The 19,821-nt window shown below is 36.4% G+C and overlaps 1 protein-coding gene across 1 annotated transcript; it reads right to left on the reverse strand.

Annotated features, from left to right (window-relative positions):
- Nucleotides 1-547: 547 nt before the first annotated feature.
- Nucleotides 548-13,753, reverse strand: LOC105037943 (embryogenesis-associated protein EMB8). Its single transcript, XM_073250101.1, is given in 16 exon segments — nucleotides 548-1,254; nucleotides 1,403-1,472; nucleotides 2,002-2,085; nucleotides 2,189-2,273; nucleotides 2,276-2,318; nucleotides 2,389-2,445; nucleotides 3,705-3,753; nucleotides 3,834-3,919; nucleotides 6,135-6,212; nucleotides 6,785-6,907; nucleotides 8,681-8,770; nucleotides 9,630-9,730; nucleotides 11,151-11,212; nucleotides 13,184-13,273; nucleotides 13,360-13,393; nucleotides 13,396-13,753. Coding segments are annotated over 16 exon segments (1,737 nt in total). The 5' UTR covers nucleotides 13,613-13,753; the 3' UTR covers nucleotides 548-786.
- Between the last annotated feature and the right edge of the window lie 6,068 nt (nucleotides 13,754-19,821).

The raw sequence follows: 19,821 nt of genomic DNA on the forward strand, positions 1-19,821 counted from the left end.
AAACCTGACTAGGTTTCATCCTTGCCAAAGTCATCTTTTTATTAGTTCTATAAAGTACAAATTAAGATATAACCTGAGTAGTCTTACACAAAGAATCAGGAAATTGTGGGACCAAAATTTTCTTTATTACCACAAATAATGTCTAACAAACATAATTATAACCCTCAAGCACAGACCCAATATCCTCAAGCTGAATTACACTAGGTTATTGGGACAAATACCAGCCGAGGAGCCAAATCCAATTATTACGCACCCACATCTAACCTGCACCCTGGGATGGACAGGCCAATCATAGGTGTAGCCCGTCGCGCCCAGCATTTCCATTTGTTGTTCCATGAGAAGCCTGCTAATTGTACATGGTAAGCAGCAAGCGTAAAGTAGCACTCTGCTAGATTAATTCCAGTCCCAGTTTCAGACATCCTGAAGGAGTGGCATGGGCAGGTCAAACAGGTTTGGAGTTCCATATCCACAAGAAGGGTAGGGTGTAACTGCCATGTTTTGCCTTTTGGTGGTGTGTGTTGCCATACTTCAGCATCGATGCAAACAATGATGCAGAATTGATGAATTTCCCAGACAAGGATCTGTTTGTCAATCATCTGCCTCTATGAAAGAGATTTTACAGCTGCCCTTTTGATGTAGAAGGACGAATTCTAGGCTCTATCATGAAGATATCCAAAGGTCTATAACCTTGTGAAAGTCTATCATATAGTTTATTTAAACAAAAAGTTACCTGCATGCCATCAGGTGATAAAGATACATACATGTCAGATATAGGCGTTCTCATTCTTATCTTCTAAGCAAAGATGCTGGCAAAGAACCCTTGAATTTCCTCCTGAAGATATTTAGGAGAGTGCCAATGAAAGGCCAGCTTGTCATGATGGCAATGTATGCGAGCAACCATATTGATGTTCTATAATGTCGTGACAGCTGGTTTGTGGATCTCTTCATTGGACCCATCACAGCATGGATAAGTTTGGAATAAGTCTCATTCGCTGTCTTCTCAACTGATGAAGGGGAAACCTCATGAACAGGATCTGTGCTTGCTTCTGTTATTGGTTCTCTTGGGTCAGAAACCACAAAATCGTTCTCAGATCTCATGTCATGATTTATCTTATCATCAGGTAAGTCCAGTGTATTGCTGGAACCTTCTCCTTCATTTTTCATTGCAGCAACCATTCCATCTTCCATGATATTCACATATGGGCTCTTATCAATGGACGATTCCAGAGAAGAATGCAAGCCAGGATGTAATGTCTGCATCATACCAAACCCGTAAATTAGATGCGAGAATATCACAGTAAAAGTGTAAAAGAAAAGACTAGCATAATTAATATTCTTTTACTATGGTTTAACAATCAAGCAGCATAAAATCTCATTATAAAAATTTAATCAAACTCAGTACCTTTTTCTGGCCATGCATGAATGGGCTTGAGTGTAGAACATTAAGAAACTCGTGGACGGCTCCCACCCACCTGCAAAGAACATTGACATTAAATTTGAAAACAACCTGGAAACTGGAATGCAGCAGCTTCTCTCTTTTAATGCATCTGCCATCTGTTCACAATGTTTGAGTAATAACATATGGCCGTGCAGAATACCAATCATCTTACAATTCTCTGAAACAGGCAAAGATCATTCTGTATTCAAGGATATCATGCATCTCAAAAAATGATATGTAAGGATCATATACTCACAAAACTATAAAACTTCGAACTTTCATTATTTGTTATGGAATTCAACATGTATATTATTATCTTCTGTATTTCAACTTTATGGGGTTGGAACATATAACATATATGGACTTCAGTTGCAAATCATCCAGTGCAAATAGCAACTAAAAATAAATTACTGAAGTTGGGTTCTGTAATTTTAATATTCTACTCTCAGTATGGGAAGTATATCTCTAACATATCCTTCTCAATAAACAATCAAAAATTTTCCACTCATGTAAAAAGTAGTTTGGGAAAGGAGGGGAAGGGGGATGGGGGCTTGCTGGAGTACCATAAGCTACGTGCGGTTAGTCCTTTAAAATATGCAAGATGTCCACCATGAGCTGTTGTTGCCAAAACAATGTTTTTGTTCGCTCTGCACAAAAGCATAACCAATCATTCTATCAGGAACAGGAAATGAAATAAGTACTAAAACATGCCTACTTTTACAAGAGCAAATGACTGGATCATGGTTATACCTGCACTCATCCCAAGGAATTGCCTCCTTTGTACAGACTGGATCGTCCAAAGCACTGATGCAAAGCAGTGGCACTGATACATTCCCAAATAACTAGCACTGCTACAGCGGCGATAGTATGTATCCACTGTCTGATAAATGCAATACACTTTTAAGTAACTTGTGGGACAGAATCTAAATGGTGAAGTCATTCCAACTTACCTCAAATTTTCCAACATGGCAAGTGGCATGATTGTCAAAGTCTCGGACAGAACAGGACTAATAAAAGCAGAGAGAAAGACAAAGAGTTATATAGCTTTCAAAGAAATAGGCAAAAAATTGAGCAATTTAACCTTAGAAGGAACAAGGAAAACTTGAAGAATTTCTCAAGATACTGCTAAATGATATGATTGATTGAGTTGACTCAAAAATGGGGTGGACTAATGTACGAGGCTCCCGTCATTGTAAGGTCTGGGGAGGGTTAGATGTATGCAGCCTTAACCCCACATGTAGAGCGGCTGTTTCCATGTTTTTGAATGCACAACCTCACGTCACAAAGGAACAATCTTACCATTGCGCTAAAGCTGACCCTCATTAATTGAAATGACTCATACATAACACATTCTCTAAATTATGGCTTCATCCACCAAGAATTATGCCCTCAACATTCATTAACAAGAGAGACACAAGTTTTATATATAAAAAAATAAACTCTGAATTTTACAAATTTGACATAGAACTAAACAAAATTACTGTATATTCCTCGAAGGTTTTTTCATTATCTGGAAGGTTTTTTCATTTAAAAAAGAAAAACACAATAATTTAAGATTACCAAGACTCACCTCATTTTTTTTAAATGACAGGAATCTATTTTACCACTTTTTCATTGAAACTTACGAAAAGAATCTTCATCAAATGATGGGTGCCTCTACCTCACTAAAAAGAATGTTGGCTCATGAAATCATTGATCCATATTTTTGCATCAGCAAGATGTTTCTTAAATGAGTTGACACACACACACACACATGCATGTGGACATTTTAGTAAAAGTTAAAAAAAAAAAAGGGATAATTCCCATTAGAACAATGATGTACTTTGTATTTGTGTGCAATCTTGATCAGGAAAACTTCAGAACTTTAAATACTTTGATATCAAAGAGGGTCAAACTAAACTCAAGTTAACTGTGTAATTAATATATGGCAATCATATATAATAACTCTATTCCAAGAATAGTGGTTTCATAGTGAGCTAACCTGTTCCAATTTATTCCTCTCTTCTTTTCCCCTTTTTCTGTTCAAACAGCATCTTTATTGTTAAACATCTAAACTATTCACTATCACTTGATAAAATCACATTTTAGGGATAAAACCATTATACAAGTTTACTACAAGACTGAGCACATTCATTAAACTACAAATATTTTAACTAACATTGATGCATTTCACTGATAATCAGACTGACAAATGTCTAACAAATGATGCAAGGCATACCATTGATAATCAGACTGACACATGTCTAACCAACAATACAAGGCATACCTTTCGAATGCCTTCCCAGTTTGCAAGACGAGTTAAGATAGGTTGATGTCTGTGACAGGAGAGTAGAATCAATTACAAATTTATCAGTTAGGCTAAAGAAGTACAATGATGAATGCAATTGGAACATACAATCGAGCATAACCCTTGAGACCAATTGTAAGAGCTCTGTCATAAAAACGTTGCACAAGCTTGCGAGTAATGAACCTGTCACATACCTACAAAATGGGCATGATTTGCCAATAATTTCCCCCAATAATAATAATTAGCACAAAAAATGAGAAACCATAATGTGATCTAAACTCTGAACAATAAAGGATTTGCTGGACTTGAGTTGTCATTTAATACTAAATTGGATTTCATCCAAGATTTGCCATATCGGTGCATACCACCCTATAGCAGGCTTACCATTTTGTATGGATACCAAACCAAGACTTGGAATGGGGGGTGTACTGAGTCTCGGTACGCCAAATCAAACCCCAGTACTGAGCATACTGAGACTGTATCAACATAGTATTGGTTTTGGCGTCCACTATCAAGATTGCAAACCTTGATTTCATCCATTAATAGGTTAATTGGGAAGTCCAAAATGAATGACATGCATGATCAAAAACTGTCCTTTCTGAAACAACATGGAGAGCAAACCAAATTAAGAGATTTTGAGCCTAACAACATCCCTCACCACTGATGTCTAGGTACAGGACAGCATCAGCAGACAAAAAATACTAGAAAAGTTGCAAGTAGAAGCAAAAGATCAGGTAAAAGTGATGATAATAATAAAAATTATCACCATGAACAGCTTGTCCTAACCATGACAGTATAATTAGAATCAATCAGTATGCATCAATCAAGAAGTTATCAATACCAAGGTTTTAGATCCCATGGTATGCGGGCATCCCGATTTTCACCTGGAACGGGACTCCCCAAGTCGCGCCCCATCCCAGTGGCCCTCCCAATCAGGCATCCCAAAACACGCTTGGGATATCCTTATATATATTATTTTTTGAATTTATCTTAAAGTTTTACAGCTCTGTTATTGTTTAAATATATTTTTTTGACTTTTCTTTTTAACTTTCTTTCATGCGTATATGCTGCTGTTGTATTGGAGGGGAAAAATACTCTTGTGACTCATACGGTTGATTCGCCTCAAAAGAATGATTCATACAAGTTCACTGTCAGATTAGCAGTTATATACTTGTGCGTGCATCATATCAGTCGCGAAATATCCGGACTCCCACGATTGCTGCCATGCTGACTCCACCAAGGCCCAAGCAATCAGTAAGTTGGGAGAAAACACAAAAAGGGTAGGGGCTCTATCTTTCACGCAAAAGAATGATTCACCTTTCTTCATGTGAATCAACCAATGGCTCATGCAAACGTCACTTCAAGATCTATGCAGGTTGATGAATGGGAGACTGTGCTTTGAGAGCTATGTGGGTGATCCAATGGATGATGCCAAGAAAGAAGGTCAGTCATTCTTTGGAGTGAAAGATATAACCCAAACTGCCATGAAAAAAGGGCCTTAAGGCCGTACTTGACACCCTCCTCCATCCCCCCTCCTTTATCTCGATCTATAACTGATGGCTTCTCCTCAGAAAATTCCAATGCCTCCCTCCCTCCTCCCTCCTCTCTTCTCCCTTCACCTTCCCGATCGATCCTCCCTCTCAACTTCCTCTACTCTCTTCATGGAAAAATTGAAAGAACCAAAGGGCCCGTGCTCCTCCCTCCCGGTGATGATGACAGTGCCAGAAAAGGTTCAGTACTCGCAACTCGGTCCTTCCTTCTTCTTCCTCCTGGCAACAAGTCGGCCGTTCAAAGCATCATCCAGAGAAGAAAAAAATTAGGGCACGTCCCAACCGGGATGGCCGTATCGGCGCATGATCTGATGTGAATGAAGGCGGAACTGCCGGGACCAAGGCCGAAAGGAGGTTTCGGGATCCAGTACCCATCCTAGGTACCGGGATCTCAATGGAACGGGACAGGATGGCCCCTGTTCCATTGGGACTTCAATCGTTGGTTAGCACCAGACTGACATGTAGCAAGTTGCATGCCCATGCATGGAAGTGCATGCCAAGCACTGGCACAACAAAAATTAGGCATGTGGCACTTAGAATAATGCTGCAAGCTTGCAACATTATCAGAATGGTACAAGGGTACATATCATGTAGCACAGAAAAGTGCCACTGTCTGTTACTTTTTTTACATCATGACTTACTTCATTTAAAATTAATCTTATTGATAAACACTTTTTGATAAAAAATGCTCTCAATTCTTGAAGAATTTATCATACATCTTGAATCAGGTGAATCCATCAAATAAGCCAACTAAATATTAATATGATAGGTTTTGATCTTTTCTGTATGCATTTTGCAAGTAAATAAGCTTCTGCCACACTTGAAATAAGAATTAAGTAGGTAAGCTGAGGTAACTAACCACCAGATCCCAAGGAGAGCAAATAGATGCAGCACCAGCAACAGGTGTATTTTCCCCATCTTCTCCAAGATATTTGACCTAAAATCAAAGATCCAGAAGAAAACAGAAGAATTATGGCTGACCATTTGTTGAACGTAACAAGCAACCAATTACAGTATTTTGCCAGTCAACATAAATTAGGGAAACATTACTGAATCAAGTAACAAACGATTCCCAAATGCCAAGACCAAACAACCAACAATCAAAAAGCTTGGGTAAATGTCACAATGACTATTGGACATGGGATGAACAAAGAAATGTCCAAGACAACTCAGATGGTTATATAATTTTCAAGTATAGCAAATGATAGAAATAGTAAGTATAGCCAATGTTGTATTCCTCAACTCATGCACTTGAAAATGAATTGAACTTGTGAAACTGATTTATTAAGGGTGTTTGCCAGTGAGTCATAGGACAGTATGCAATGATAGTACCTAAAGCCATGCATCATGGAAGTCCTTCATAAAAAATCCAAGGACTGTAGATAATTTACAAACTATTAACAATTCATAAATCTTGAAATACAAACAATCCCAAGAGACTATGCTTCACATTAGTTTCCTACCAGTAAAAATACATACAATGATAGGGAAAAGGGTTTGTTTGCAGACCAGAATATTGGCGCCAATACTTGTCCCAACAGTAAAAAGAGGAGCCTTTGGATATTCTCGATGAAGATGGTTAACAACTTCCCGAACATCTTCCGTCCATCCAGCATTATAGAAGCAATCAGACTGTCCAATATGGTATTAAAAGTTTTAAATGACACAAATAACAGAAAAGAGATACTCTCAACAAACATAATTTTGTTCAGATAGATGTTTGTGATGTTGACTTCTCATATTCAACACCTTTTCCTGTAAAGACTTCTTGGAAACACTACATGATACAATTAAATGAGTCTAATCCTGCACAACAAATAGCACTTGTACTGTGGTATCACATGTTAAAGACAGAACATAAGCACACTCATATCTGCAGAGACTACTGCTTGTATACAACCCTCCACCCCCCCCCACCACCACCAAAAGAAAAAAAAAACAAAAAAAAAGGAAAAAAGGAATGTGTTACCTGACTTCAAGAAATTTAGCTACTAATTTGTTGATATGGAGATTAGCAACAAGATGTCTTCGTCCACATTTTCCATGTTAATAACCAATGCCAATCATCAAGCGTTACTCAAAAGGATGCAGGATTGTTGCTATCTTAGATTCTAGTCTTTGGAACAAATGCCAAAATGGAGTTGTTTGCTGATGAATTAGAGTTCAAATTCATATCAAGTACAGAATTTAAATCATAAGAAATCTATCAAGTTAATGAAAAAACAAAATAGGAGATTCTCTTGGACTCACTGAAAAACTTAGTTACCAGAAGTGGGTGGAGTGCGAAACCATATTCTGGTTTGGGTGTACGGCGAAATGGGCCTCTTTCTTTTTTTTAAAAAAAATAAGAAAGCAGGTGAGAAATTCCAAGAGATTCAGAAGCAGGTGGGACACCCCAAGCGGAAGATTCCTACTACTAAGAGCAACCTTCCTCTTTGTTTTCTCCTGACATCCTCCAAGGGACCCTTTCTTCAGCTATTGCTACCAAGGAAAGTCATATATGCATTGGAATTAGGAGTTAATTTCTCCCTAACATGCATGCATTACGAAAGAAAGGAGTCATCTCTCTAAATTGATCAAAAATCCAAATCTTTTAAAGGTGATGCTCTTCATGTGATGATGATTTTAATAATCTCGCCTTTTGATTCATGAATTGTGGGTATTAATTCCCATTGCTAATTTTTGTACGTATGCCAAAAAAAAAATGTTTTCCTTCAAAACTTGATTGACCAATCAGACCTAATCTGCGTATTAGTCTACAGCATATAAAGATAAGAAATAGTAGACTAGAATCTAATACCACACTGATCTTTATTGCATCAGAATCTTTCATCATTTACAAAAAGATTAAAAATAATGAGGACATCTTCAAAACTTGTTAAAAAAATCCTTTAAATAAGGTGATCCAGTCAGCACTGTCGGCAGCTATGATTCATGTGGAGAATAGATAGAGCAGATGACATAAGCACCATGTGTTTATTTGGTTGCTTCGGACATAACAATAAATATCCTTTTGATCAGTAGAAATCTATCATCTCTAGATGCAGAATCAGATTGTTCTGCTAGTCATTAATGTCATGGAACTTGACTCAAGATGCAAGCCATCCATCAGTGCAGCAAGTTTGCATTTGCTTGGCATGAATAAATGGATGGCATGTATGGCCATATTATAACATCTTATCATATTGATAAAGAGAAAACAAAGATAAATATAACAAAATCCACATTCCAAGGCACTCCTCTGGGAGCCACCTATTATCAAAAAAGGTAGGCATCGGCATCCATGCAATACCACAGAATCATGTTCCATTCCAAGTCACCATCATCCTCTGTTACTAGATGCAAATCCAAGATCGACTGAAAAGAAGATGACAGTAATAGGAGGAAAAAGGAAATAGATCTTACTGTCAGGGAGATGCCACCCAGGCCTCGATGGTTGCTAACAACAACGTTCCATCCCTCTTTTGCTATCGCATGGGCAAAATGTTTTACATACTGAAATGCAAATATATGTTAACATAATAAGCAGCTGACTTCCCAAACAGCTTTTCTAGCATAGAGAAAAAGGTTTCATACAATATTGCACCTTCAATACACATTCAATTTAGAAATAAATCAACAGGCAGTTCCTATTGACTGCAGAATCATATACTCATGACTATCATCATCTCTGCAAACATGCATGTCTCATAAATTTTATATGTATAGTTCCTTGTTGTGTCAAATAATGGATCAAAAGGGCTTTCCTTCAGAGTTTCTAATGAACAAGGAGGTGTTTCATCTGGTGGACTTTTCCACTTTCCATTAACTTGTACAAACCAAATGTAAAGATTGATTCTCTACTTTTATATTTTCAAATGGCTGTCATCACTTTTCAGGAAAGGTCAAGGAAATCCTCAAAGATAAAGACAAAGTGCATTGATAAATGCTTGCAAATATTATAAAGCATATGGGTTATACAAGATGATCAGTTTGATACAGAATAAAGTCAATAAACAGAGTCTGGATCAGATTCAACATCAAACATCACAAAAGGCTTTATAACAATTTCTGCATTTATAAAAATAAACAGTATGGTCTCATCCTAAAAGATTGTTAGGAGTCATGGGCTTCCCCATTATTCAATTGAGTTTGTTAAGAAATGGTTTGATAGAATGGTTCTCAAGCAAGTTCTTTGTGATAAACAGAATTTGGTATCACTTTTGCCCGGTAGTAGTCTTGGAAGTCTGCACATAGTGACTATCCTGCTTAATCAAGTTCCTACTTTATATATCTTATGTTGTAGAGTTCTAGAAACAACAAACTATTAGCCATTTCCATCAACATTCAGGACAAAATAAAATAAGAATCTTACCGCAGAAAGAGAATCGCTAGTCAGTCCAGGGACAACAACTACAATAGGTGTTATATCATCTTTAGGAATGATCCTGGATGCATCAGAAAAACCTCCTGCAACTGTAAAAAGTAACATAGTAAGTAACATATACAAACTTTAATCTTGTAATCTGATGCTTTTAAAAAATTATGTTAGTTTTCTCCTTCTTCTTCTTCCCTTATGTGCAAAAGTACAAAGAATCCAAGCATCAAATTCCTAAGCAGCACAAATCCATCATATATCAGAAATACCTAAACTAACTCTGAATTTTTGAGCATGGACTTTGTTGTATAGCTATTAGAAACTCAAGGTAACAAGAAATGAGAGCCAAAGCTGAAAGCATCTTATTCTGCACAAATTGGTGAAGGCCAGCATGACATAATTTGACCAAGTAATCATCCTGATCATATTATAAGTATCAGCCAGCACTAAGAAGTAGAGTGATGGAGAAAGTTATTAAGTTGGTAAGGTTATGTGTGAAGACCATGAGACATCCCGACAAACATACTCAAGCTTGAGTGGAAGGACCATCAAAAAAAGGTGGCGCTAATTACACCCAACAGAAGTTGTGAGAAAGTACTGGCAAATAGTGCAAAAGAACATTGCACTTTGTATGAATAGATCTTCAAAAAAGCAAATCCAACCCTGAATTGGACTGGGGCTTATTCAGAATGACTACAGATGTCAAATAGGCCATTAGACTCTTAATTTAAGCAGAATGATACAACACAAAATTGGAATTCTAGATGAATAATATTTTACCTGAAAGTACAAAATTTTATTCAAGACATATCATGGCCAGAGTGAAAATGTGTCATCTAGAACGAAGCTAGAGGACAAATATTGAATCTGCAACAATCCACTATAAAAAACAATACTTCCTTTCGTTTAAGAATAGAAAACAATCCACCACACCAAAATGGTCCAACATAATCCAGTAGAATGATTAATCATGTAAATAATATTTGCGGAATATCTAGAAAGTATGCTGCAAACTACAATCCTAGCCAAAAAAAGTAGAGGTAGGAAATAGGTTCTCTCTCTCTCTCTCTCTCTCTCTCTCTCTGTCTCTGAATCCAAGGAAGAGGAAACCTAGTCAAAGCCAATGCAAGGATGGGATCAAACCCAAGTTGCTGTTATCCTTCACCCAATGAATTTACTAAGTCGGCCAGTGGGAAACCTACTGGATAAAATTATAATAGCTTGAATATTGATAGTTTAGCAAACACAGATTGCCAGTTAGCTAAAGTAAAATAGAAAAAAAAGGGTAAGTAAATATAAAGGTTAAAGTAGAGATAAGATGAACAGGGTTGCTTATATCACTCCTTGATATAAGCAGCCAATAGGCTTGCCTAATCATGGGGAAGCACAGGTTCAATTGCCTAAGTAATACCTATTTCATAGCATCATGATTATAATAAATTAGCCACACAATGTCAACAACATTGAACAGTAAGCATCACCTGATGCTACTGAAAAATGAGAGCTTTTAGAGCTTACCATCAGAAGGAAGCAACCAATCTAAAGCAATAGTTCCACCATCATGCACAGAGAATAACTGCCTGAAATGCAATAGAACACATTAATTGCAGAAAAACAAGGGTTTTCATAATTTATAACAATGAAGAACAACCTATATATAAAACATAAACAGCTTGTGATTTAGCACTATTATCATTAATAAGTAAAGAAACACATAGACACCAAAAGATGGTTAGGCTCAAATAATAGAGAGAACAAGGCTAAACTTTCTCTTAAGGCCAATTATATATTACTAGCACTATGAACTAATTGCTTGGAGAAGCTTAAGTGGTTCCTTCTCAAATTAAAAAAAAAAAAAAAAGAAAAAAAAAGATCTAACTGCAAATCATGATAGCAAAATCTATATTTAAGATTGAACTAGATAATGAATTGGTAATGGAAATAGAATGCAATTAAGATGAAATGCATACACATTGACAACATAAAACCTACTGAACTTTGACTTACAATTTTTGGCCCAGATATTTCATGAAAGTCTGTCCAAGGTTCACTAATGGAATACAGACATGAAAAAACTGATATTGGATATTAACTTTCTTTTCTTGCCAGTGATTAAGAAATACGTTTGAGCTGCCTTGGTCATTTATATATGTCACAGCTTTTATACATTATTCCTCTTAGTAACATAAGGATGCATAAATAAAAGTAGCAAGAAATGCCCCAAGTTAATTAAGACATACAAAAATTAAGTTGGATAAAAGAATTGACATTCATATTTTAAATAGAGGAGAAGAAAACCCTCAAAACAGTCTGCATGATTGTTGTGATTATTATGAAATTTCTCCACCTTATACACCATCATTTAATTGAGCAATGCTGGGAAAAGGTGATAATATTTAGTGTAGACCAAGATTTGCCATACCGGTCGGTATCATATCGTATCGAACTGGGTGCAATCTATTACTGTACTGGCACTCTATACGTCTTGTTGTCTCATACCATACTACATACCAATGCTATAATAGGATGGTATCAGTATGGGGTCCTGTATCGAGATGACGAACCTTGTGCAAAGCCATCTAATGCAAATAAAACTAAATGAAATATGGAAAAAGTAAGTAGTACAATAAAGAGAAAAGACATGAAACCTAACAGATTCGAGTCTTCCTTAGATAACAATCCATGTAGTAAAAAATACCCAATGAGTTGTTGAAAATTTTCAAATCTTTCATGACTTTTTCCTTGGCCAGATGATTTTCCAAGGTGTTATTGGATAACGGAACTGATCCAAAAAAAAAAAAAAAACGTTTCAATTATTCATGAGTCATTCAGCTTACTGTTGTATGACATTCATGACCAAATCAAGTTGCAAAAAATGTTTTCCAAAAAAATGATTCCCTTTTTTGTTGATGGTGGTGGTGATGGTGGTGGTGGTGCAATTTGAATCATCCAAATTCTTTTTTGAACTTTTTGTTGTATTTTCTGTGTTTTCGCCAAGTCTGAATCTTTAAGCCCAGCTGTTGGTCTAAAACACATAACTTGTGACTATGATAGCAACTTTTCATCACCTCTCACCATCCAATCAAAGTCACCTAAGCCTTTTTCTATCAAATATGGGTAACATTTTATCACTCCTCATCGTCCAATCATCATTGCCTGAGCCCCTTCCCATCAAATTTAGGGAACCTTTTGCCTGTATGGACAAAGATCAAACAGTTCTGACATTTACCTAGTAGGTCAGCCAATACCAATTTCAACATTGATTACCGGCTACATACAAAGACAAAGTAATACACATTTGTCAGGGAGCAATGCCATGGGGTAGAAGAAGCCGAGAAAGCTGAAGAATAGACCACCCAAATTTGTTCATAATGATTCACGTATGGTCCGTGGAAAGAAGCCTCACATTCGAACACAAAGGCAGCGAAAGGGACAAAAAGGAGAATTTATCGACACTTTCCACTTCAAGGAAGTTAGCTTTATATTGAAACCAATGCCAACATAGCATTCACAGAACCAACAGCAAATCTTGAATAGATACTATCACTGACCTTCTGTAGTTAAAAACAGGAGGATTCCCGAAGAAATTCAGAAACGCAGTCTGGAAATGGGGGCTCGCGAGCCACGGTGTGGCCAAGTACCTGCATAAATACCCATCAAACCACCATTAACCGATCCAAAAATAATCCCATAACAAAGAAATCCAGATCAAAGAACCCGATTCCACCTCCCGTGAAGGATTCGGCATTTGGAGACGACCCCTCATAGATCTTGGAGGCCGGGTCGAAAGTAAGGGTCACCGGATTGCCCCTGCACCCACGAATGAGGTCGCCGCCGAGGTGATACTCGAGGAAGTTGTAGAGGAAAACGAAAAGGAGGAGGAGGCCGGCCAAGAGGTAGTGGGACGCCGGCACCATCGCCGCGGCCCGGAGGAGGAGCTCGGCGGCGGAAAGCTCCTCGACGGCGATCGAGCACGCCATGGTTTCCGGTGATCGGGAGCGCCGAATTCTCAGATCGATTAGGATTCGGGGATAGGGGACGAAGCGAGAAGAGACAGGAGCGGAGTACAAGAGAGAGAGCGGGCGATTTCTCCCAAGCGTTAGCGTCGCCTCGAGGCTCGTCTTTCTCGTCGTCAATTCTGATTTTATTATTATAATATTATTCTTGGTTATATGATTAAAAAGTGCATGCACTTCACGTGATTGATGGCGTGCACGAAAAAGGAACTCTCGATGGTTTCGGGGATCTGACGACGTGGCAATCTCTGGGCCTCCAAATCATCAAGACGTTTTGGGACCCAGCTGGAGTTGCGAATAACATAGTGCCACGTGGAATTATTGTCCTTAATGTTATTAGGCTTTCATGGGGGCAGGTTGAACGAGTTAGATGCGTTTGGTGCGAGGATGAATGATGAGTAGGCGAATGAATGCGCGACCGAGGAGGTAGGCTGCGCGGATTACACGTGCTGGTTTGCGCTCTCCACAGACCACAAGAGTCGCGTCGTGTTATTTTGTGAGAACAAAAAAAATTTAAGATTTTATTTTTTACAAATCTATCCTCATATTATTTTTATTTATTGAAAAAAATAAGAAAAAAAAATAATTGGGCTAAATCTCTTTCTAAATCAAATCAAAAAAAAAAAAATATATATATATATATATAGAGAGAGAGAGAGAGAGAGAGAGAGAGAGAGAGAGAGTGGAATCAGGAAAAGAGATGGAGCCCGGCTATTTTGAAGTCCGAAGAATTTGATTGAAAAAGAGGGAGAAGAGAAGTTGTATATGAAGTTGCTAGAATAATTGATATATTTTTTAAGATAAATGAAAGAGTATTTTCAAAGTAAAAGAAATAGACAGGATCAAAAAATTCTTTAATTTTTAAATTATTATTATTTTATTTGTAATATAAATTGTATCTTTTCTTATTGGCATACTAAGTTATAAAATTGCACTTATTTTTTGCATAAAAAATACTGGATTAAGAACCTAATCATAAAAAAGAAAAATTCGTTAATGGAGATATTAGAATGGATTCTTATATTATTCAAAAAAAAATTTCTTTAGGTATACAATGAGATAGTTTTCAGGTTTGGTGGTAGGAGAATAACAAAGTGAACAAAAAGAGAATCGGATAAGGAGGTGAGAAAAGGCTTGTGGCATTGGAAGAGGAGGGAGAAAGCAATAAAGAAGAACAGATGGTTGACAATAATAGCGATAGGTTGGACTTAGACGATGATAAGGTTAGTGGTAGAGAGCATAAGCTCCATCCCTCCTCACTCTCCATGACCTTGATATTTCATCTTGGACCCCAACATTGAAGTTTTTTCCTTTTTTGGTAAAATAATATTGACGAATTCAAAAAGATTGTTAGTATCACTACTTTTCATGATGTTATCTTAGCTATTACCCTTGTTAACCTCTATATCTTCTCTCCCTTCATCACTCTGAGGACTCTCTCCCATTTCTACATTGCCTTCATCTGTTTCATGTCTTGCCTTTACCCTCCTCATAGCTACAATTGATTGGACCAACACATGCACGTGGACCCAATGGCAATCAAGAACTTGGTTGGCTTAAATTTAATTTAAACCCGAGAGTATTTTGTTCATTTTACAACCCTAACCATATACCTAGATTAGAGTTTGCATTGAGACATTAACTGCATTTTCTTTTATAAACATATATTCAATTTTATGGCTTAGTTTGCAAATATTGATTAGGAGGGATGTGATATATAATAAAAGCATAAGTAGGGTGGTGATTTGTAAAAATCTCGAAATTTAAAGGATAAAAATATTTTATAAAATATTTTCTTATTATCAAAATTATATTTTAGTATATGTTCATAGGAGGTGGAGAGACACCATCTGGAGTCTCAAAGGGGCAAGATAGTTGGAATTTTAGTTAATTAGTAGAATTAGCAGTAGGGTAGCTTTTTCTACATGAAGTCATTGGTGTTAGATAAATTTTAAATGGATTGTCACATAGAAAAAAACCCTTTCTCATATAACTAAAACTAAATGAATCATATAACTTGCTTTTGGAGAAATGAAAAAGCTCCACAACCACTCAATAACTTTTGTGAATAAGATTTAAGTTCATAAATCACTTCTATATGAAAAATTATATTTTCTATTTTGCTCCAAAAAATGCCTCTCGTGTAAGCAATATACTAAAATATTGTATTATGAAAAAATTGTATCAACTTGCTTTTCTTCATACTTATAAGAAATAATTATTTGTTTCTATCCAAAAATGAGCTCCACTTGCTTGAAAGCATAAATATTAGACATGCAAATATATCATATAAACTTAAAATTTAGTAACAATTTGACCGATACCATTCAACTAAAGAGGATAACAGAACAAAATTTAAATATAAAATTACTTCAGTCAGTTATCAATTTCAAACTTTTTATGCTTATTTTGTGACATGGGATTTTGTGATTGCTATCTATGCTCATAACTACATCCTTCAGCTGTTTATCTATTGAGATTGTTTATGAAAAGCATGATTTTAGTTAATCAATCTAGCAATTCAATATGCAGTATGATGGTTCATAGTCAAGCTTGAAAATCAATTTATAGCTTCCTCAAGTAACTGCATATAACACTATAAAAAAATGACTATTAGCAATAGCTAAATATCATCACTAATAATAAAATACTATTACTAATGGTATTAGCGATACAAATCGTTGCTAAAAATTATCCACAAAAAGTACGATGTGAAAGTATATATTAGCGATGGTATTTTTGTCGTCCCAATAACAGACAGTAGTGACGGTTGTTAGTGACAACTTTCCATTATTTATCATATTTTTTTAAATTTATATTTAAAAATTTAAAAAAATTATTAGCGATGGCTTCTCCATCTTTAATAAGCCATCGCTAATACTAGCGATGGAATTATCATCGCAACAGCCGCCGTTAATAATAATTTTTTTAAAAAAAATAATTTTCAGTAACTATGTATATATTAATATATATTATAATTTAATTAATAAATTATTATATTTACTAAAATCTGTTATACTTAAATTAATAAGTAATATATATTTATGGATATAATAACAACTAACGATTAACTATCACCATCATAAATAAAAAAACTAATATTATATATTATATCAGAATTAAATTATAATTACATCAAAGCTAAAAAAAATCAACGGAGATCCTCCTCCTCCTCCTACTCTTGTACGTCCTCTGCAGCAGCAGATGGATGAGAACTGGATGTCCCAGCATTTTGTAATGAAGAAAATAAAATATAATTAATAATTTTAAAATTAAATTAATTAAAATTATAAAATAAAGTAATTGATACGCCTCAAGCCTAAATATTTATGGAGGATATATTTATATATATGATATAATTTTTGAACAGATTATTTCTAAATATTTTATTTGATGATACGAAACTATAAACACCTCTAGCATACTTCATCAGATGGTTAAGTTGAATGTTGACCTTCTGGGTACTCCCTCCCTCGCTTGAAGACTAAACTGGTATGGAAGGATATATTTCGATATACTCCTTCAATTCTCAAACGAATTATTTTTACATATTTCATTCGATGATATGGAGCCTGTCCATTTATCCAATAGTTAGATTTAATTTTGATCCTCTGGGTACTCCTCTCTCCCGCCTCAAGTCTAAACCGACACAGAGGGATATATTTTGATATGCTCCTTCGATTCTCGAACAAATTATTCCTACACATCTTATTTGATGATACGATGTATCTACATCTCCATCCCATCCATCGGATGGGTAGATTGACTTTTGACCTCTAGATCTCCTTCCTCTGATTCAAGCCTAACTATGTGAAGCTTCTAAATATAAAAATTTAAAATAAGTAAAAAAATTATTAATACTACTTGACTTATCTACTGTGATGGCTGTGACAACCAACTTAACTGATGTGAAGATATGGATTCCAGAGAATCTCAATAACTGTATCACAGACAGTATCCCAGAAGTTCTAAGGTCACTAATAAAAAAGTCCCTACACGACCTCCTCAACATGTGCATCACCCCACGTCTGGATCGTCAAGATCTGAGAGGGGGACATCGAAGATCAGCGAGCTACTGGAGGGTCGAAGCTATGTTTGAATCTTATGATGCGGCTCCTATAACCCCTTGATGGCCTTGAGCCATCTTTTGAGGTCAAGGAGGGGTTGAGAGGATGGATCCTTATCATACAGCACTACGACATACTCCGCATAATTTACCTATACAGTTTAAAAATTCATTGGTGCTATTATACATATCAGTACATATAAAAATTTGATAAATAATCTTTTAAGTTACCACGATTTATCTGGATCTAGAATCTAATTAATCACCCATCCTCCTAAACTAGTGTGTAGCCTCCCACAACTATAGCTGATGTGGTACATGACCCAGCTGTCATGTCTACAATAAATAATAAAATTAGATTAATAAAAATAAATATATAATCAACTAAATATGAGATTAATATTGGTATATAATTCTTACCTATCTATCGTTATAATATGTGTGCCAACGAAGTCGCTGATGTGCTTGGCCGGATTCTATTGGGTGGCCCGATTCTGTCGGGCCCTTTGTCATCTACAAGAGTACTTCTTACTGCTCCACTAATCATAGAGGACCTCCCATATGTCCCCCCTGCATTAAGTGATCCATGAAAGACTTTCAGTCCATGCAAGGCAAGTATGAAAAGTAAATAAAACAAGCACACCATAAAGATAAAAATGGCACCATCTACCCTAGGATCGACTCCAATTATTCAGGAATAGACTCCATCTACCCTGGGGTCAACTCTTATTGTATGCTAGTCTTCTCCAACATGCCGGAGTTGACTCCTTTGTCCTTGGAGTCGACTCGTTCCTTTCTAGGGTTGACTACTCATCTTCCTCTTCAGATGTTTGGTACCCTTCAGATTCTTCTTCCGATTCTTCCTCTTTTTTTCTTCTTCTACTTCTTCCACTTCTTCCTCTTCTTCACCTTCTTGGATAGGATTGTCCTTTAAAATAACTCAATATGATCTATCTTCTCATGTTGGCCATTATGTAGAAGAATTTTTGGAGTATCCAACTCTGCATCTATTAAAGGCTGATGAACTTCGTATGCCATCGGACCATAAAAATTTCAACTCATCAATAAGAGACCTTAGATATACATCAATGCTTCTAGTTGGGTGTCATGGTCCAAGAATGACTAATACAAGAAAGATGTTATGTTCTTTCATGCACATCTCAGGTGGCAGATTATATGGAGTAATATAGACTAACCAATATCAATAAGGAGCTGCTGCATGACTGAATGGTATAAACCCATTGGTAGATAGATCCAATCTGATATTATGTGATTTTTGAGCAAATAAAGGATGACAAGCATCAAATTTCTTCATGGCTCATCGTTTGATGGATGAGTCATCATATCAGAGTGCTTGTGAATCTCTTTTTTTGCCATCTCATATGTCCGACAGTACTCTTGGACAAGTAGAGCCTCTGAGACCTAGGAGTGAGGAGAAGTATCGAAGAACCTTGTATAGTTTGTCCTTTTAATTTCTATCCTCTTGCCTTGACTTAACTCGACTTAAATCGACTTTCATCGCATATGTCATATGAGCTCTACAGTTGGTCCTCCTTATAGAAAAGCACGCAATCATTACAACATGTATCTATCTTCTATATCCCATACCTAACTATTTCATCATTTTCTTTGAAGCATAGAAACTCCAACAAGCTTCTCATCTTCGATATATTTTCTTTATGATTGCTACCATCCTATCATAACGATTAATCGTTATATTAAACTCGATCTTCAAGTTCAACAACTCTGACACAGTCGATAATATTACGTGTTTCATATTTCGATCATAGTGGTTCATCAGCATCTCTCAGCAATGATAGAATACCATTGTCATTTTTGGATCATCCTCCACATCCCAGTTAAATTCAGGACTAGCAGCATCCAAAGTACCGAACAACATTGCAAATGGGAGGGTGGGATGTATGTCCTATGCATGCGGACTTGGGATACACCAGATGACTAGACCATGCTAGCACACCAGTATAGCATCTAGGCAAATTCCATCCTGGAGGTTTCAAAGTACCGAACAGTATTGCAAATAGGCTGAAAATGGATTGGGTTAGGCCAGGTTACACCCCTGCTGAGCCCAGTCCAAAAGTTTTTTTCA

Source organism: Elaeis guineensis, chromosome 1 (assembly GCF_000442705.2).
Source record: "Elaeis guineensis isolate ETL-2024a chromosome 1, EG11, whole genome shotgun sequence".
NCBI classification, from domain to species: Eukaryota; Viridiplantae; Streptophyta; class Magnoliopsida; order Arecales; family Arecaceae; genus Elaeis; species Elaeis guineensis.